The sequence below is a fragment of the Metarhizium brunneum genome, chromosome 6 (assembly GCF_013426205.1).
Source record: "Metarhizium brunneum chromosome 6, complete sequence".
In the NCBI taxonomy this organism is placed as follows: Eukaryota; Fungi; Ascomycota; class Sordariomycetes; order Hypocreales; family Clavicipitaceae; genus Metarhizium; species Metarhizium brunneum.
This window is the reverse complement of record NC_089427.1, coordinates 2,846,562-2,866,767: the sequence shown is the minus strand read 5'-3', so window position 1 is coordinate 2,866,767 and position 20,206 is coordinate 2,846,562. Positions and strand designations below refer to the sequence as shown.

At 53.9% G+C, this 20,206-nt stretch overlaps 6 protein-coding genes across 6 annotated transcripts; 2 read left to right on the top strand and 4 right to left on the bottom strand.

The window, feature by feature from the left end:
* Positions 1 to 889: 889 nt before the first annotated feature.
* On the bottom strand, positions 890 to 3,820 carry prp16 (Pre-mRNA-splicing factor ATP-dependent RNA helicase prp16; the record flags this gene model as incomplete). Its single annotated transcript, XM_014690650.1, has 1 exon — positions 890 to 3,820. The coding sequence occupies one exon, from the start codon at positions 3,818 to 3,820 to the stop codon at positions 890 to 892; it is 2,931 nt and encodes a 976-aa protein (XP_014546136.1).
* Positions 3,821 to 4,089: 269 nt separating this feature from the next.
* G6M90_00g102090 (uncharacterized protein) lies at positions 4,090 to 5,760 on the top strand (the record flags this gene model as incomplete). Its single annotated transcript, XM_014690651.1, has 2 exons — positions 4,090 to 4,331; positions 4,386 to 5,760. The coding sequence occupies 2 exons, from the start codon at positions 4,090 to 4,092 to the stop codon at positions 5,758 to 5,760; spliced, it is 1,617 nt and encodes a 538-aa protein (XP_014546137.1).
* Positions 5,761 to 10,489: 4,729 nt separating this feature from the next.
* On the top strand, positions 10,490 to 11,344 carry G6M90_00g102080 (uncharacterized protein; the record flags this gene model as incomplete). Its single annotated transcript, XM_014690652.1, has 1 exon — positions 10,490 to 11,344. One exon carries the CDS (start codon positions 10,490 to 10,492, stop codon positions 11,342 to 11,344), a length of 855 nt encoding a protein of 284 aa, XP_014546138.1.
* A 2,652-nt stretch (positions 11,345 to 13,996) lies between these two features.
* nodB (Chitooligosaccharide deacetylase) lies at positions 13,997 to 14,803 on the bottom strand (the record flags this gene model as incomplete). Its single annotated transcript, XM_014690653.1, has 1 exon — positions 13,997 to 14,803. The coding sequence occupies one exon, from the start codon at positions 14,801 to 14,803 to the stop codon at positions 13,997 to 13,999; it is 807 nt and encodes a 268-aa protein (XP_014546139.1).
* Positions 14,804 to 15,480: 677 nt separating this feature from the next.
* G6M90_00g102060 (uncharacterized protein) lies at positions 15,481 to 16,831 on the bottom strand (the record flags this gene model as incomplete). The annotated part of the gene is made up of 2 exons (XM_014690654.1): positions 15,481 to 16,503; positions 16,622 to 16,831. The coding sequence occupies 2 exons, from the start codon at positions 16,829 to 16,831 to the stop codon at positions 15,481 to 15,483; spliced, it is 1,233 nt and encodes a 410-aa protein (XP_014546140.1).
* Positions 16,832 to 17,466: 635 nt separating this feature from the next.
* On the bottom strand, positions 17,467 to 18,499 carry G6M90_00g102050 (uncharacterized protein; the record flags this gene model as incomplete). The annotated part of the gene is made up of 4 exons (XM_066131598.1): positions 17,467 to 17,808; positions 17,882 to 18,022; positions 18,098 to 18,126; positions 18,313 to 18,499. 4 exons carry the CDS (start codon positions 18,497 to 18,499, stop codon positions 17,467 to 17,469), a joined length of 699 nt encoding a protein of 232 aa, XP_065987780.1.
* Between the last annotated feature and the right edge of the window lie 1,707 nt (positions 18,500 to 20,206).

The following is a 20,206-nucleotide window of genomic DNA, read 5'->3' as shown; positions in this document are numbered from 1 at the left end:
TCGGCGCAAGGCCCATGGAAGCATCTTTCAACCTAGGTGCTTGAAATTCGGCAGCACATGGCGGCTCCACCAGTCTCGCCGTCATCGTCTCTCAAGCTGCGCTGAGATGCAAGCTCGACTTGGAAACGCCCCTCTACACTCGTCGACTCGCGACACATCATCATCCATCACACCAGAGTACAGATGGCTAAAAGAGTAGGCGGCAATGCAAAATACGCCCCACATGCTCAAACTAACCCCCGAGCGCCGCAGGTCTTTTTCGTCGCACACGGCGGCGTCGTGCAAGGTACGTCAGACTTGACTCCTCACAGCCAAGTTTAGAGTTCAAGGGTCTGGGGGCTCTTGCTGACGGTTCGCACGACAAGGCGTCGGATTCAGGTAACTGTCCTTGGACCGGTAGGAAGGGAAAGGGGCGGAAAGCACCACCAGGGTAATGACCTCCCGAGTACAGGTATTTTGCGAGAAAGAGAGCCGAGGAGTATGGAATCACAGGCTGGTGCAGAAACACGGCAGACAACAAGGTTCGTCACCACCGTTGCGCCCCTTGCCCGCTACCGTCATGAGCCTCGAGAGTCGTTGCTGAATAGAAACCCTACAATACAGGTAGAAGGAGAAGCGCAGGGCGACGAAGACACTCTTTCCAAATTCCTTAAGGATGTCGATCAGGGACCGCGGCATGCCAAGGTTGTACAGCTCACACGGGAGGATCGCGATGTCATTGAAGGGGAGGCGAGCTTCTCTATACGCCATTAATATTGGCAGTCGCCTGTGTATATGTGTGTTTGGTATCATGTTTATTTATCCAAGGATCGCCATCGCTTTGTATCAACCATGCACCCACCTATAGTTAGTAATCAGAATAAATACAAAAATACGTCAACTTGTGCTTTCAGAAACCTCGGCCCCTTCTTCTAATGACAGGCTTCTTGACCGCGCCCTGCGTGACAATCTTCTTGGTGTCAGCAGGGGCCTTCTTTTTAGTCGCCTTCTCTTCCTCGGCTTGCTTGCGCTCTTCGTCTCTACGCTTGTCCTCTGCCATTTTTGCCTCGATTTCCATCTTGCGGTTGAACTCAGTCTCGGTGATGCGCTTGTTTCGGATCGAGTATCCCTTCTCCTTGACCGAGTAGAACACGCCACCGAGATCGGCGAGCCAGTGAGGGTCCACCGCCGTGACGGTAGAGACGTAGACTTTGGACGTGAGGATGAGTTCGTGGTAAACTACGTAATCCGGCGGGTGGCCGGCGTAGAGAGCGCTCGTTGGATGGAGCTGAACGGCCAAGTTGGTCCGCAGATTGATGTATTCGCCCGAACCCTTGTACTTTGCCGCCTGGTGATAGTAGCCCGAACAGATGCATTTTCGGATAATGTCCCAGTCCATGCCGCAGCTGTTCATCTCCATTCCCTGAGCCTTGATAATGTCCACGATTTGCTCACGCACTTCTTTGGCGCGACGCAGTGATTTCGAGTGCAGGAAGTGTTTGATGCACCAGCCGTCTGAGAAGCCGTGAGCTTTCCAGGCTTGGTACACTTGGAGATACGTCAGGTGGTCTGATTCGTGCACCCAGAACTTCTCTCGTTGAGCATCCGCCTCGTCTTGGCGCTCCTTTGGTCTGTAGAACACGTTGGGGACCGAGAGCATGGACACAATCGTAATCATTTCCTCGCTGCAGCCATACTGCTCGGCCGTAATCAGAAGCTTGGCCAAGGACGGGTCCATGGGAAAGGCGCTCATCTTGCGCCCTAATTCAGTGAGCTCCCCGAGATTGTCCAACGCGCCCAGCGCCCAGAGATCGAACATGGACGTGGAAATGGTGTCCTGCGGCGGCGGGTCCATGAAGTCAAAGTCGAGCAGGTCCTTCACCCCCAGGGACTTAAGCATTAGAACCGTATTCGAGAGATTTGTACGCTGGACCTCTGGAATCGTTTGCAGGTATAGCTCCTCCTTGAAAGCCTTTTCTGTGTAGAGACGAAAGGCTTTTCCAGGCCCCGTTCGGCCGGCACGGCCAGAACGTTGCGAAGCATTGGCTTGAGAGATTGGCGTGATTTGAAGCGTATCCATGCCCATCTTGGGGTTGTACACCTTCATTTTTGAATAACCTGCGTCAACCACGTATTTGATACCGTCGACTGTTAAACTGGTTTCTGCAATATTTGTCGCCACGATGCATTTTCGTACCCCTGGCGGAGCTCGGTCGAAAATCTTTGCTTGCAAGTCTGCCGGCATTTGGCTGTAAATGGGAAGAATGCTCAACTTTGGCGCATCATTCAACGCATCCAACCGCTTCTGTACCAGTTCGCAGGTGATTTCAATGTCTTCCTGTCCAGTCATGAACACCAGAATGTCACCTGGATCCATGGAAACATGAATGGCCAAGACTTGCTGGACTGCCTGGTCCACATAATCCTCAACTGGCGATCGATGAAACATGACATCAACTGGGAAAGTTCGTCCAGGAATTGTGAACTCTGGTGCACCTCCAAAGAAGTCCGAGAATCGTTTCGCATTCATCGTCGCCGAGGTCACAATGAGCTTGAGGTCCCGTCGCCGTTGAAGAATCTTCTTGAATAGTCCCAGTAGGATATCAGTGTTTAATGCACGCTCGTGCGCTTCATCCATGATGATACACGAGTATCTGTCCAAATCAGGCTCATTGAGAGATTCTCTGAGCAAGATGCCTTCCGTCAGATATTTAATAACAGTCTCTTTGCTTGTGTGATCTTCAAATCGAATGGCATAGCCACAGGTTGTACCTAGCTCGACTTCCATTTCTTCGGCAACACGTTTCGCTACACTCATGGCAGCAACACGTCGAGGCTGCGTACAGCCGATCATGCCGGTCTGCCCGTATCCATCCTCGTACAGAAATTGTGTTAGCTGTGTGGTTTTCCCCGAACCCGTCTCGCCAATAACAATGGTAACTTGATTTTCTCTGATAACTCTTAAAAGTTCTTCGCGAACCGCAAATGCCGGCAGATACTGTCGTTGTTCTTGAAGCGTTTTGCTCCTGCTAAAGTCGCTGGCACCTTTGGATCTATTGATGTGCGCGCTGAACTTGTTGCCCTTGGATTCGCTCTTCTCGGCGCCGTCTTCACCAGGTCCAGGTAAGGCGCTGTCTTCGTCGTTGTCTTTTGCGCCCATGATGTTGCCCAGGGTTGTCCCAGCGATCGAGGTCGCTTGTTGAGCCTGTTTCTGACGCTCACTCTGCTGCCGGGCCTCCCTCACGACCTTGCTTCCTTTTCTGCTGAACACAGCCATGTCACTCTGGTAGTCCCTGACGGCGGGAACCGGCTCAAGCTGTTTCGTAAAGATGGTACGCCCGTCAAGAAACGGTGGCCGTAGGTCGTGAACCAGCAAATGTACTCGGGTTGCCTCTTCGTCGTCGAAGTCTGATGCCATGTCTCGTCGCTGAGCGACACCCGAGACCAACATTCTGTTCGTTTCCCATGCGTCGTTTTCTTTGCGACGCTGTTCTTGTCTCGCGTCGTACCGACTCGCCATCTTCTCGGCCTTGGCAGACTCCTGTTGTTGGCTTTCCCAGGCGGAAATCTCGTAAGATGCGAAAGGGTTGTGTGTATCGTCACCGAAAGCATGTCCTCCCAACTCATCGCCTCCGTACCAATCTCGGTCCAGTGCTAGCATATCGTCTTCGTCTGGCCCCTGATTCTCAGACTCTCTTGTCGGGGTAGCAGCGTAGCTAGATTGAGCCCGGGGTGTTGAGCCACGCGACCCATCTTGAAGCTTGTGTTGCGGTCGCGACGAGTCCAATCTTCTCCTCTTCGGGTTGTACCCATCGTAGTCGTAGTCTCTGCCCCCAGCCATCTTGTCGCCGTATGCTGCCTTGTGCAGCCAATGAATCGTGCGGTCGAGAAGCCAGTTCTGCGCGAGTCGCAAGGACTAGCTCTGAAGTCACAATCCCGTCGCGGAGTTTTCCCGATCCATGTCTGGCCGCGCTAGACAAGCTTGCTTATCGATAAACCCCACTACCAAAAATTTTGGACTCTACCAGGCCGATTTTTTGTTCCAGGTCGGGTTGAATTCTGGGTGCACCGCTTGCAAGGCCGGACAAGAAGACTGTCACTTGGCCCAAGATGTCTATGATCACGGCCGCTCAATGGGTGCCTCGCGGCTTTGCAGCCCCGTTTCCCAAAAAGTACACTCTGGACGAAAGTGAGTTTGCGCGCATAGCTGAACTCGCCAAGCTCCAACTGGACGATGCCGAGGAGGACTTGAAGGAGGCGCAAGAGGAGGAGGGCTCCGACGGACAAAATCAAAAGGCGGGCAACGACGAGAGCATGGACGTGGAGGGCGAAAAACCAACTACCGAGGCCAAGTTCGCCGCCCTATTCGAAAAATCATATAAATCAGGATGCTAACCTTGGCACAGATACGACGACGACGACCTGAAGGAGTATGATCTAGAGCATTATGACGACGATGAAGACGAACCCGAAGCACATGAAGATGGAACGGGAATGAGCATGTTCGGAAACCTCAAGGCATTGGCGTACCACGGCTCCAACAAAGATGATCCATACATTACTCTAAAAGACGAGGATGACGACGACGAAGAGAAAGAAGACCTCCAAATTCTCGCCACCGACAACCTGATTCTCTCCGCCAAGGTGGAAGATGAGCTCGCGCACCTCGAAGTCTATGTATTTGAAGACGAAGGCGACAACCTCTACGTGCATCACGACATCATGTTGCCCGCAATCCCTCTTGCACTCGAGTGGCTTGACATGCCCGTCAACAATTCTGGCGGCGATCAGGGGGGAAAGGGGAACTACGTTGCAGTAGGGACTATGGACCCAGACATTGAGATTTGGGACCTCGACACCATCGACTGCATGTACCCGAATGCTATCCTCGGGCAGGCCGCCAGCGCAGAGTCCGGCGAGAAGAAGATCAAGAAGGGCAAGAAGTCCAAAAAGGCCAAGGCAAACGACGCGTACCACGTGGACGCGGTACTTTCACTGGCTGCCAACAGACAACACCGCAACTTGCTGGCATCCGCATCCGCCGACAAGACAGTCAAACTATGGGATCTGAACACGACGCAATGTGCAAAGTCGTACTCCTACCACACGGACAAGGTGTGCTCTCTGGCATGGCACAATACCGAGGCTACGGTTCTACTGAGCGGCAGCTACGACCGCACCATCGTGGCCGCTGACATGCGAGCCCCCGACGCAAAAGCGCCGCGCTGGGGTGTAGAAAGCGACGTCGAGAACGTACGCTGGGATCCCCACGACTCAAACTACTTCTTCGTGTCCACGGAGAACGGCTGCATACACTACCACGATGTCCGAAACGCGCCCTCCAACCCGACGGCCACCAAGTCCGTCTGGACGCTCCAAGCCCACGACGAGTCCGTTTCCTCCTTTGACATCAACAGCGTCATCCCGGGCTTCATGGCGACCGGGTCCACCGACAGAACCGTCAAGCTGTGGAGCATTCAACCCACCGGTCCCTCGATGGTCGTCTCTCGCAACCTGGATGTCGGCAAAGTCTTTGCCACGACGTTTGCGCCAGATGCCCAAGTCGGCTTCCGCCTGGCCGTGGCGGGTAGCAATGGCAACATGCAAGTTTGGGACACGAGCACCAATGCTGCGGTTCGCAAGGTCTTTGCGCAAAAGGTTCCGGCTCAAAAGGACGACGTCGCGGAGGATCGTCTAGTTGGTGTCGAGGAGGACGAGAGCAGCTCGTCCGAGGAAGACGGCGAGGGACAAGAGGACGGGGAGTCCATGGACGAGGATTAAAATGGAGTGAATGAAGACGACAGGAGATTCACATTTTTTATAGTCTGTCAGAACGGCTGTGGTACGCCCTAATGAACCAGATGAGTCGTGTTTTGCGATTGACAATATCCTACATAGTTGATGCCATATTTTGCTTATAGATTAGCGAGAGGCAGAAAAAGTGGCAAAATGGTGTTCAAAAGTGCAATCGATTTCGCACGCTTCAAGATCAAACCTCCGTTGTCTTTTTTTTTCTTTGCCATGTATCCGAACGAGCCGAACGAGATGAGGCAGTACGCCGTTAGAGACGTGTGAGGATTAATTATTGCAAAGTACTGCCAAGACGTGTCAAATCTGGCCAGGGTCCTAACGCATTTGATTTATGACGGCACGTACAGTACACAGTACTTCTCTTCACCAGGCACCAGGCCCTCAGCAAAGTGGAACTCGTCTGTACTGTAGTTGTCCGAATACCTTACCCAAGTTTTAAATGAGCAGGGTTTGCGACCAGTCTCCAGATGTCATTGACATGGGACGGAGTGACCGTTGACCGTGTTGGCCCAATCTTGGTGGTGCCACTATGTAATATACTTGATACTGGATGTAGATGAGTAAAATAAAGAATAAAATGCACTTGTACACGCGGCATGGAGTACCGCGCTGCAAAGGAAACAGGCACATGCATGCTGGGCAAATTACCCCAATCTCAATGGCAGGCAGCTGCACAACACACATGTTGCAGATTGTACATGACGCTCCAGCCGTTACAAGCACCACCAGAGCGTCGCATCGAAAATTCAGACATATTTAACATTTACGCACATCAAACCAGTCAGAAACGTCGTTACCGTTTTCTGCTCATCCATCAGCTGAGCGCCCATCTGAGTCGTGCAGGCTGTGCGGCACTTCCCGGGGATAAACATGAAACCCACGACGAGATGAAACGCGGCTTGTGGATCGCTCGTGGATGGGCTCGTAGGGATGAAACGTGCGACGAATTAATCGCGTGGACCACGGTAGAAGAAGGAGGGGAGGAGTCGAATATAAACATGAAGACAAAAGGGGCGTTTGTTTCTTGTGTCTCCCTCTTGACGTAAACACGGGGTCTGGTGAGACGGTTTTTTCTTCTTCAACTCTATTCTAGACTATAGTCTGTTCCTGTTGCCGCGCATGCAAAAATCTCCTTGTTTCCGATGGAAACAAACTAGGCGTCAGTTTGGGACATCTGAGCCTGCATAAGTAATAAAGAAAACGTGGAAAACCGGGTGCACAGACAGGGTCGAGATGGGGACGAGGAAGACTGCAGGCCGGGAGACCGTCATCGGCAATTGTGAGCTCAATACAGAATTCGTGGTTGCAATAATTAGGGAGGACGGATCTTGGCGAATAGCCTCGATGATGGCGTCCGCCAGGGCAGCAGGCAAGGCGGGCGGGCAATACAGGGAGGACTCTTTACCCAGGAGTAGTAAGATGAGATGGCAGGGCAATTAATAGTACCAGCTCGGTTTGTGACTATTTAGTACATAATAAAGAAAAGGGCTAAAAATAACCTGAAAGGGAAGAGCAGGAGACCATGCCAGAAGTTGGCACGCGAGGACTTGGGCGGGCGGCTTGTGTCGAGATCTCAAAATGGCAATGGCAAAAGGCCAGAGATGTCAAAAGCGCGGAGCCATTGCAGGGACAGCACAAAGGTCCAGGCAGAGCAGAGGCAGACAAACCAGCACTGAGACATGTGCAAGATGGACAGGCGCAAGTCGACGGAAGCGCCCAGGGAGCGGCGCATTGTCATTGGCGGATGGCAGAGCAAATGAAGAACATTCATGTTGAACGCTTGTGCAGGCACCACGCGCCACCCAAAACTCTGAAACTGATCAGTCCACCAGTGATCGGCGCGCCGAACCAATGGCTGGCCGGGAGGGTGCCGTGAGTGGAAGAATTGAACCAGACATTTGAAGGGTTGAAGGGTTCGCAGCATCCTGAAGTCGACAGCACCCCATGCTCGCCCTGCCCAGGCACGGAGAAGGAGAACATTGCAGATACTACCTACTTTATGTACTACATATGTACTCACGCAGACGAGCCAGACTATTTAAGTACCCAGAAGTCCTGCTCAGAAGAGTACGTACCGAGGTTGACTTGCGCTGACACACGGCCTTGTCGATATCAAAGTACATATTAAAGACTTCGCATCGTGGCGTCGTGGCTCAGGGGGCATCGAAGCTCATTCTGTCCCAGGCGCTAAGGGATGCGGAACGTCCGGAGTGCGCGGCCTGCTGTCTTGTTTGTCTGCATGTAGTTTGTGCCGAGTATCGTGTCAGTTACTATTAGTGTCGATGTTTTTTTGTTGTGCGGCGCATGTCCTTGTGCTAAACCAAGACGCCACGCGACGAGTGGACCGGTATCGAGTCGGCCACGTATATACACGTACATACAGAGTGCTACAGAGACATGTTCGGCACCGAAGCTCGATGTCGTGCTGCCCGAATGGAGGCACCACGCAGCGCCAGGCATCAACTGCGGATTACGGAGTACAAGGAGCTGTCTTGGGAGCGAACCACCAGAAGCCAGAAGGTAGCGGTTCAATCACTGGTAGCAGGTAGAGTTTACAGCGGTGTGGCGCCCAACGTCAAGGTGGATATCGGACCAGACTCGAGTCCCAACCAGGGCAAGCAAATATTGGGGCTACTCCGTACAGCCCAAAGGATAACAGTGAGGAGCCGAAGAAAATGGTCAAAAGCCAAGTACGGAGTAGAGAAGTCGAGTCTGCTTTCTGGTGCCCCTTGATGGTTCCTTGCTCAACTTTTGGTTGCGTGGCAGGGATGGGCTGCCCCTGGCTAGCGAGTCGCTATCCGGGTTCCATTGGCCAAGCCCGCACCGCCGGCCCCACGACGGGGGTCCACACAGCCGTCCGACAAGCGCCTCGGGGCAGGTGCACGTTGTGGACCTGGGCGCGCCAACCTTCACTGGTTGGCCGAGTATTGCCAAAGGGCGACATCGATGCAGGGGCGAGCCGGTCATATCGTCCGTGCCATCAGCGGCTTGAGGTGGGAAGAGGGAACGGCCATGGGGCATTACGGAGTACTAGTGACTGGACGGAGTACTCGGCCCAGAGCTAGTAGCACTGCCCACGAACCGCCAGCCAGGGACCAGAGGGGGGATGAGTGGACGCCAACCAACAGTATTGAGCGGGTGAGGAGCCGAATGGGAACAAACTGAAGAAGAGGGGGTGGAGCCAAATGCTGCTTTCCTGCTTGTGCCTGCGTCTCTCCGTCTGTGCTCTGCCGTACAGGTAGTAGTACTCAGTAGTATTTACAATGTATTATGCTCTAGAGTTAGTACTAGGTTGGCGCCAACGACTGCATGTGGTTGGGCGATATCATTGAATCGACCAGACGCCTCCCTCGTCCCCCGTGTGCAAACGGTCCAAAGCCTCGACCCCTTCCATGGCCTTCGCGTCGCCTTCATATTTCCTTTGGTCGACAGGCTCGCGTCCTTGATTCTTTTTTTCGCTTCTTCCTCTGCGCGCTGGTTCTACGTCCATCTCTCTCTCTCTCTGTCTCTCTGACGTTGTTCATTCCGCACCCTTTGTTCGTTCCTTTTACAGTCCCGAAACCCACGTTGATTCTTGGGTCGTTCGATTCCAGTCCCTATCGCCCAGTGCGAAGTCTTTTACACCAGCAACGAGCCTCAAAATAGTTTTAAGACCTATCTCGAGTCCAACGTTGACCGTTCCTTTCGCAGCAGAAGCAGACTGACAGCCCGCGGTTGTCACCTGGCCGCCTCTCTGACACTCTCTCGGCAAACGGCGCAGGCCTTACTCTCCCTTTCAGCTTCACTTTCATCTCATCATCATTTTTCTCACCCCCAGTGGGCGTCGCCGATTCCACCACACTGGAACTGGATTTTCCCGTGTGTGCCACCAACTTGCGCAACTATTGTGCCCGCGTCCAGCTGGGAAATCGCTTCATCTTGCCCGTCACGGTGCTCCTGTGCGCCAACCAGCATTGACGCACCGAATCAACTTGGTCCCTTGCACCCTTTGTGCCCTCAAAGTCAGCGTCATCAGCCAACCGTCGCCCGTCGTCGCCCCCGTCTCACCACAGACTCTCACAGGACCAAGCATATCCGCATCCACATCTGCCATCCTGCTATCAACCAGACTTGTCAACGACCCACCACATCACCTCTTTTTTTGTGTGAACCAGGAGCTTTGTCCGACATCTCCCCCCCAGGCTTTGGATATCTTTTCTTTGCGGTTGGGACGCGGCCGGATTTTATATATCGGCAGCATTCATTTTACCCGCCGAAGCCGGGATTTGTTCATCGACTCACGACGTGCAGCCCACGACAAGCACCTTCCCCGTTCAGTCCGTGGATGCAACTGCGAGCAAGTCGCCCACTCACACCCGCTGCACCATCTGGTCCTTTTGCGCTAGTCACCGCTTCTCCAGCGCTATCAACAGCCCGCGATCCTCTGTAACGTTCCTCAGCGAGACCCATTTGGGCAAGTGTGTTCCTTCGTCACTCGTGGCCGCCGCACTTCACAGGTTAGCCGCTTACGGATCCGAGTCACAAGGTGTCTTGCACGAGAGCTTGTCAGCGCTTCGATCGTGACACCCCCCCCCTCGTGCAGCTCGCCGTGCAAACCAGTGTACACTGGTCAACCAGGGTCTAATATACAATCCGGCATTCCCTTCCCACGGCATCGAATCTCTTCCACCTTTTCCTGTTTGCCAGTCAACCTCCAAACATGTCGTTGTCGCGCGCTTTTACAACCCGCCGGCTGCGAGGTGGCAGTGACCTCGCCGACAGCGCCAAGATACCTCAGCGAAGCAACACCACCAAGATTCCCTACAACATTCGCGACAAGATTTCAGCCCCGGTGCAGCTTCTTCACACCACCAACATGCTGTCCTATAATGCTCCCGATATTCCGCGCTCGTCTCGCAGCAATTCAACTACCAGCAAGTCAGGGTCAGATGTTGAATCCCAGGACACGGCGGATTCCACACCCCCCACCAGTCCCGATGTATCTTCATTACCAGAGCCGAATCACTTGTCCTCGTACTTCAAACCTGCCGCACCAGCATCGACGACCTTGCCCGTCAAGGCAGAGCCCCCCGCGATTCCCAAGCGTTCTCCCTCGCACACCAAGAAGAATTCATTCGAAGCTATTGCCCGCCAGAGATCCGTCTCGCGCATGTCTCGAGATTCAGACCACTTCATTTCCACCAAGGCTGGCCAACCGTTCTCTCGCCCTCATTCGACGTCCACGAGAGCTTCATCTGCCTCACACGCCCCATCGCCATTTGCTCAGAAGCAGTCCACGCCGGCGGCACGGCCAAACAAATCAACTGCCTCGACCCAAGCTCAGGCCAAGGATTCCCATCCCTTCGGACATGAGTTGGCCCAGGTCACTGAGCTCGCAGAAGAGTACAGCGTCAACAGTTGCCTAGACACTATTGACGAGGAACAGCAGTATCTCGATAACCGAGGCCTTAAGAGGCTAAGCCCAGATGACTACTTGAGCGCTATCCAGGGTCTTTCGACAATGTTCTTCCCCGAACGAAGTCACGCCACATCAGCCGCACCCCTCTGGATTTGAGCCAATCGTTCCTCGGCAACGGCCGAGACAAGGGCACAACTCTTGTGGCGACCTTTTCTTTTCAACTCGCCATTCGCTGTACATATTCAAGGCACTCATTTTTGAGTGCATGAACGAACTGGCTGGTACGCTTCGCTCTTATTTGTGTCGCTCTCTTTCTTGTGTCAAAGCGGCGGAATCTCGCGGCAGAATGAATGAATGGAATTTTCGGACTACAGATACCAGTCTTTTTTGGGGGCTGGGCCCCTCGGGCAAAGAGGGAAATTCTTAATGGTAGATGGCGTTTTATAAGAGACCGGAAACGGGTTGATGATTTGAATGCTACGATGTGGATATATATCTCGAGCCAAATACTGAAGTTGGCAGTACAGAGCCCTTGGATCGCACTTGCGATGCCTCTACACACTCACTCAGGGACACTGATGAATGGATTTCCTTTTCATGACAAATATTGGCCGCCGTGACATGCAGCTTGACGAGCCCCTGGGATAAATTGTGGTACACTGACGCACCGTTGCGCCATGCCTCCTTAATTACACTCGGGATCATGGTGCAGTTTGCATAAGGCAGATCGACAGTCTGCAACGAGTCAAGGAACCACATGCCCCGATGGCCCCCGTGATCTCCCCGAGCGGCCCTTCTAAACCCTGCACATACGGAGGCGGCAGTATTAGTAAGGCTTGTATCCAAGACTGAATCAGATGACATGTGTGCGTAGGTATGCAGATGCCGGTGGCGTCAAATGTCGCACATGGCAACGGCCAAGTCAACTACCTAGGTAGGCAAGCTAGGTACTACTAGTACTCTGTAAGCGGTGTCTATGATAGTTTCCCTATGTAAAAGACTGGGAATTGTTGGATAGAACAATAGAATTCTACGTCTAGATTGTCCCTTGTGAGCATGTATTGTGCAGCCCGTTGAGCGGTAGCGACGCTGGCCACGCCGCCTGCTTTTCTTTTCTTTTCTTTTCTTTTGTTTTCCTTTCTTTTCAATTTCCCCTCTTTTTATTATTATTAGTATTCTAGCGACTGGTTCTGCCGGGAGCTTTATTGTATTTGCGTTGCGGCACGTAGTCTCGTAGCGCTAGTCGCCCATCGCGTGTGTCTGTCTCAAACAATTTGGGACCATTTCCCCCCCTCCCCTCTAGAATGTTGTAGATTTCCCCCCTAAGCCTATTTGACGATTTATTTTAGTGGCAGGGGCATTCTTTGGAACGGCGGTTGCCAGGCGGGATGTCTTTGAATAAGGGTCCTTGCGGGTAACGACGGCTTTCCCTAATGCTGCACACCGGCTTTTTTTTTTCTCTTTCTCGTCTCGGACGGATTTTATGGGGTTTAAGGGTTAACGGAGGGATAGGGGTATGTGCGAGGTTGCATCGCGGCGCTTTTGCGTGCGGTCACGCCTCAATGGGAACCGGCTTCTTGGGATGTGTCGTCAATCGGAAGGGGGGTTTGATGGCCGGGCCGGGTGTGTTGGCGACGACTCGAGCGTTTTGGCAGATTCGTACGGGCACTCCACGTCGCGATGAAGCATGTTGACGCAGGTCCGCCGGGTGGAATCTTGCACTTCCGTTGAGGATGAACCGCCGAGTGTGCTTCTCCTGCCCAGCGGCATGCTCCGCCCGCCGGCGGCATGGAATCCCAAAAGCAGTCACGGACTAGTTGACGTCATCGTCATTATTCCCGACCGTCACGCCTCACGTCACCGCCGCTGGCCCTTTTCGCCCGCCTGCTCAACTACCCGTCAGCGACATCGACTAGCCCCCGCAGCTGTTGCAGCCCTCGTCACAAGCAGCCTGCTGACTTTGGGTGGAAGAGCACAACGACGATGATGACGTAGACTCGGGCGGCGAGCGGCTGGCGGCTAGCGGCGAGTTTTGCCTAGGCCCCAGGCACGGAGGGACGAGACGAGGCGCTGCGCGTTCTCAAGGCCGCCTGGAGCCTCGACTTGGACTTCCGCGCAGAGGCCATGTCTTCCGGATGCTCGACTTGCCGTCATTCGAGAAGGAGTAGCGGGACGAGTACGCGGTGAGTGCCCCGGCGTTGTTGAGGATGCCGTGGAGGCCTATGATGATGATGCCCGGACCTTGTTGGCGTGTTGACGACGAGGAGCATTATCTGGTGCAGTCTTACACCGATGGGTGTAGACAGGTAGTGACGGGCTCGTTGGAGTTTACGTGGATATCTTCTTTTTTCATGAAATGAACCTTGGCTTGTTGTTTAGCAAAACGCTACTACTATATGAGAAACGCTAATTCCTTCTTCTCTCCTCTTCCAGGGCCGCGCTCTCCTCTGCACAGTCACAGTCCCTCGAAACTCCTGCCTGGTTCAATGTTCCCTCATGATTGTCCTCTCATCAGCCGCCCTCGGCCCTGTTCAGCCTAGCCGAGCTTTGTGAATACCAAATATGGAAAAGAATGCAAAGTCTGCCTGTCCTCGGCAGACGTCTAGAATTACGGCATATCTGCAATGCGGGGGATATAAATGCCAGTTCAGACGAGTTGAACCCCAGTATCAAAACTCCTTTGTTTGTTTGCTTGTTTGTTCTTGCGCTGCACAATGTGAATAAAACACACCCAAAGTGTTGGTTTTTAGTAAGAAATTTGTAAAAAAAAAAAGAAAGAAAAGATGGGAACCGCCTGTATCACAACGACTACCGCCCGCCCAGCGGCTCAACCATCTTGACAAGATCGCTTATAGTAACAATCTTGTACCCCTTCTCTTTCAGCTCCGGCAAAATCATCCTCAACATGGGCGCCGTCCACTCCCGCCTGTCGTGGCAAATGACAATGGCGCCCGGGTGCACCATGCTCAGGATGTGCTTGGCGTTCCTCTTGGGGTACGGAATCTGCGGATCGTGAGGGTACACGCTGCCCAGCGTGATGCGGTAGCCCCTGTTGCCCAGCATGTCGCGCATCTTGTAGTTGAAGAAGCCGGAGCCCGGGCGGTAGTAGTTGTTGGGCAGAATCTTCCCCTCGGCCTCGTATGCGGCCACCAGCTTCGCCTTGACCTCGCCGACCTGCCTCTCGAGCTCGTCCATGCCCAGCTTGTTGGCGGGCTCGTCGTGCATGCCGTGGTTGGCGAGCTCGTGGCCCTCGCGTATCAGCGACCGCAGCGTCTCCTGCCGGCCGTCGGCCTGCGCACCGATGACGAAAAAGGTCGCGTGGGCGCCGTGCTCCTTGAGCACGTCCATGATCTCGCCCGTGTGCGCTGACGGCGCGTCGTCGAGCGAGAGGGCCACCACCTTCTCATCCGTCGTCACCTCGAAGAGCACGTCTGGGTACTTTTGGCGCAGGTAGCCTATCAGCGCCTTGGGCGGCTTGTATATGCAGTATATCGAGTAGATGGGAAAGATGAGGAGGAGCGCGAGGATGCCCAGCAGCGTGAGGGTGGCCATTCTATTGCGGCGTACTTGGCGCCGGAGCTTGGTTGGCAGGCGGAAGAGGGCGAGGCGCGGCATGAGGGCATTTAGATGGAGGCAGAGGCGGGGAGGATGGTTTGTTGATACCGTCGACGATGCGCGCCCGGTCGTGATGCCCGCAACGCCGTTTGATGTGTGGAATCTGGTGGGCTTCACTTCATCGGCATCGATTCGTGAGGTCGATCGATTCGGAGTCGATGGGATTTTTGTTGCTGGGACAGATGGATCGGAGAAATAATGCCGATGTCGATGTTGATGTCGATGTCGCTGTCGCTGTGTACGTGATTGAACTGTTTGATCTCTTTTTTTTTTTTTTTTCGATGTGCCCCTGGCTGCTACGTTCTTGTCTTGCTGCGCGTACGGAGTAGCACTACTAGTACTAGACCCTGCACTAGATGAAGATCCAGGGTCAATGATTAACTTGATCTTATTGGATGTCAGGTGCGTGAGCAGGGGGCGGCAGGGATTGGCGGGTCTTGGTTGAGTTCAATGTTGCTTTAACTGTTGCCTGAATGGGTTCCCATGGAAATAGAAACATGCATCAACTACAGTTATATACCGACAGCCCATCAGCCCACAAGAGTTTCATTTTGAACGCTGGCACCAGGGCATAGACACGAGCAAGAACATGGCATCTGGCTCGCGATCGCGCCTTCTACTCGCCATGTGCCACATAGGCTCTTCTCAAGCAAACACCTGCCACCTCCATCCGTAACCTACTTCTTCAAACTTTCAAAAGCCTGCTCAATATCGCTCTTCAAGTCCTCAAACCCTTCCACGCCAATGCTCACTCGCAACAGTCTCTGGTCAACAAGCGGGTCCGTCATGGCCCGCCACTCGATCAAGCTCTCAATGCCCCCCAAACTAGTGGCGTGGTGAAATAATCGCAGTCTACTAGGAAGCTTCTTGGCAAGATCCATGTCCTTCATGACAATAGCGAAAACAGGTCCATACCCGGCAGGCATTTGTCGTCTCAGCCAGCTCCCTTCCTCTGCCGCCTCAGGCTGCAGACTAGCATGGTGAAGCTTCTCGACGAGCTGTCCGACAACAGTGGACGAGTCGCCGAGCTGACTTGAGAGCCATTTGACGAGTGCTGTCGCCGTCTGGCTCTGCCTGGTGACTCGCAGCTCCAGCGTCCGAAGAGATCTGAGTCCCAGCCAGCCCTCCATGCTGCCCATTACCGAGCCGAGAACAAGACGCTCTTCGCGGAGCTCCTTGGCCCAGCTGTGCCCGGGCCGGACCGCCAGAACGCCGCACAGCATGTCGGAGTGCCCGCCAATGTACTTTGTTCCGCTGTGCATGATGATGTCAGCTCCAAAGTCGAAGGGATTCTGAAGTGGAGGCGGTGCAAACGTGGCATCCACAGTCAAGAAGGCACCGGCTTTGTGCGCTTTGTCGGCGTAGAACTGGAGGTTGCGGGCTTCGCCTGTGGGATTTAACGGTGTTTCCACATGGATGATGTCGCCAGGCCCCAATTCGGACGGGTCACAGTCCAAAGAAAGTTTCTGAAGACCAGTTAAGCGGGAGACGACCTTGATGACGCCGTGGCACCCGTGGTATCCTTCGCCAATGGCAATGCGCTTGGGATTCAGCCGAATAAGCATGGCATGGAATGCAGCCAGGCCGGAAGCATAGGTGAGCGACGGGCCGCCAAGAATGCTTGATAGAACAGCCTCGAGACGAGTCGTGTTGGGGTTGGAATCCCGCGAGTAAATATGCGAGTCCATTGGAGCGTTGGGCTGGTAAACTATTGTCAATATTCGAGTACACCTTCCTGCCACACCGTGTCTAACGAGATTTTTGGCCGGCTGAGGAGATAGACATGATGTGTCCAGGGACAGGTCATTATGGACTCACATCGGGATTATTCCAATCCCCCAGCTTGGTGGGATCCGCGCTATGCTTCAGCTGCTCCGGATCATCACTGTATCGAAACGTCGTGCTGACATGCATAGCAGGCGCTACGGCCCTATGTGCCGAAATAGCATCATCTGCATGGACAGTCTTGGACGATAGTGAAAGACGGGCCATCTCCTCGGCAGGAACTCCGCTTGGTACTGATGCCATGTTGGGCAGCTACAAGTGCGCCGATGATCGGATGAGGCGCTCGGTCCTGAGACGCTTGCCAGAGAGCTTTGGTATTTGCAACCTGACAATGAGAAGGAAGCGTGGAGGGAAAAGGTGTGACTCCTGGATCAGATGCGGACTCTGGCATATATGTGAGAAGGCATAGGGCGTGGACCAGACTGCTATCAGGAAGCTAGTCACACTGGTTGATCACGGCATGGCAATTGTTGTTACAGAAGGCGTCAATGGCCAGAAATGGTGGAGCATTGACCCAGCATTGGCGGGGCCAAAGGCCGAAGGTGTATCGAGTCGACGTGTATCGGAGGGCGCCAACGACAAATAGCCTTTTATCGTGAGTCGACTTGGCGCGGCCTTGGCCAGAAAAGCCGTTGCAAGGTCGCAACGAAGATGGTGGACTTTTCAGCGGAGGCTTAATAAGTGAATAAATCTTCATTGATATTATCGTCAAGTCATTGCATTATGGCAAACGCCAGTTCCCGCCCATGCCGATTTCACAATTCTCCCACGAATTGCTACACTATTATATCCCAGGCGAAGGCCCCAAATGCGCGCCATCCCATGTGTAATTCTATCAATGCAACCAGAGCGCCATACTCCCGTTTCCCAGACCCAGACTAGTTTCGTGTCTCGTCAGATAGCTTGGGAAAGTCCATGGTCCCAAGTTCCGAGCCTTGGCCACTTTGGCCGCGCTTGCGCCCGGGCATCAGGAACCGGGCCACAGTCGGTTGACCGGTTGAATCTTGCGACTCGGTCAGCTTGGAGAAGAAGCCGCGCTTCCGGGGCTGCTGCTTGTAGTCGTCTAAGCCGACATCCTCGAATCCTTCCTCGGCGGTGGGAGGCTCGCGCTCAAACTGGCGGTCAATGGCTGATCTGGGGAGGCGACGGAACCGAGCAGAGTCTAGGCTCTGTCGTCCGAGACCGTCGTTGGAAATTACGGGTGACCGAGCCGTGATATCCTAAACAGTCGTGTAAGCAGCGCTGCTGAGTGTCGAGGAATGTCTGGGTCTGAGAGAAAAAGGACAGACTAACGAATGATCTGCGGTAGGAATCAAATGATTCGCGGGAGATGGGAAAGTGCTCAATGTCGCCGAGGCTGCTCCCCGTTTCCGTTGAGGCCCTCGAAGACAGGTACTTGCGAGGCCATTGCCCCTTGTCCTCTGTTGGTGAGGGCTGTTTTTGTTGCGGACAAGACGGATTAGTTTGGTGGCGCAACGAAGCAAGGAGCCTGGCGGTTGGAACACATACAGGAAGGTATACGCCACTGTCATTCACAACTAACGATTCCAAACAGCCAAAATGTTAGATTCGATAACTGCAAATGGTCTTGTGACAAAGGGAGCCAAGGCCACGGCCAGGGTCTGCGCCAGCACGAGAGCCGTGCAAGCGCGGTCTGGTGGTCTGACGGTCTGGTGGCATCATGTCGCAGGCGGGTGTGGCGGGTAGGGGATCGGGTCACGCACCACTCATCTTGTACTCGCCAGTATCGTGGCTCCTGGTGCTTCGAATGCTGAGGGCCGACGAGGCTTTGGATCCGACCGTGTCAACACGCTCGAAGCCCAGGTACGGATCTTGTCGCTCGGGGTGCAGGTTCTCGTCGTGTGCGGCGGCAGTGCCGGTGCGGCGAGCAAAGGGGTTGCGAATGGGCATCTTGGAGACAGACGGGCGACGGCGACTACGGCCGAGCAGCGACGACGACGGGTGGCCGAGGTTCAATGTTGCGAGGAGGAAATTGCGTACAGCCAGGCTCTGTCGACGATGGGAAGAAGAGCCGCAGGTGGCGGAGTATACCAGACAGGTTTAGAATAAATGCCGACAAGGAAAATGCTATGGACAAGGAGGAACGCGGCCAATGGCGTACAACTGTGTAGTGAAGTATTTATTTAATACGACGAACTGGACCGTGGCACGGCGTCGGCAAGGCGATGAAGGGGCCTTTTATTGACTTTACATGTACGGAGTAGGTCAAGTAGCATGGCACCGTCTGGTCCCAGATGGGCATTGACTTTCTGCTGTGCACATAAAGTTTGGAGGGCACACGTGCAACACTCAGGGCTTGCGCCAGGGGCCAAGACGATTTTCCAGCGAGCCCGGCGCCTGCATGCAATTAATTTAGAGGCTTTGGCTCAAGTGCGCTAAAGTCGACACTCGGCACTCCACTGGTAACTCGTTGCGGTGGGGCTCATCAATTGTTTCACCGGGTCGGACTTGCCATGGCCGAGGCGCCACATCTGAATGCCGCCGGTCGACAAAGTCGGCGCGACTGGATGCGACTTGACGATCCGCCGCGGCGATGCCCACCCCACCACCGTCCATGTCCCTCACTGACTGCACCATGAGTGCAATTGTGGAGGCCAAGGCGGCCCAGGAAAGCATTGACGTAATACGCTGGACCTCGGGCCGTCCTCATCACCATGTATTTAGCTTTGCCCATTCCAGCTTTTCAGGCGCCTAACTGATTGCATCGTTGCTCTACCGGGGACAAGAGGGAAACAATACGCCGTCCATCCCGTCAGATGAACCGGGCGCAACCATGGGGAAATCCGGGGCAGCACAACCTCTCCAAGCCCGATCCCTGCCAGAAAAGGATGAACTAGTACTACCCGTTTCGTTCGCATGATGTCAATGACCAGTCCACCATCCGGCTCGATCCGGCTGTTTCGATGCTGCCTCCTCGTCGAGATGGGATTACACCGTCGGCTTCCTTTTTGGCCATTAGCATCGTCAACCACGCCTGCCAAGCTTCAATGTCGGTGCGCTGCGGAGTAACATGCCTGGTTGGTTGGTACAGGAGGCAAGAAGCCAACGAGGAAAACTTGTGTGGCGCAATGGACACTGTACCGCACTGTGAAAATAACCAGGGTTCTACACATCCGGTACAGTGCACCATCAGAATGCACGCACTAATTCCTAAAACGCCGCCCTGACTACCTACTTAAGTTATCAATTGATTAAAATATGCATTGTTGTCAGCAAAACTAGTCACTCAATCCCCAGCCTCATGAATCGAAAACACATTGGAGGCAATTACAAGAGTGAGGCACTTGTTTCCCCTCAATACAGAGTTGCTTTGTCCTCACCACCAACGCAAGCAAATTAAACTTGACGACTTTGCTTACTTTTGCCAGCATAATGGGTTCTCACAACTAATGAAATCTAATATGTACTCCGTACCAGCCAGAAATAGAGAAGCAATTTGGACTCTGCAAATCTCACAGTGTCGGGTGGCAAGTACTGACAACACTGTTCGTTAACATCGTGAGAGCCAACCGGTTGGTTGGGCACAACAAAATGCTTCAAGCACGGATATCCATCTCATCTCGCAAACAATGCCCCCTCTGTCTCACTGTCTAAGTA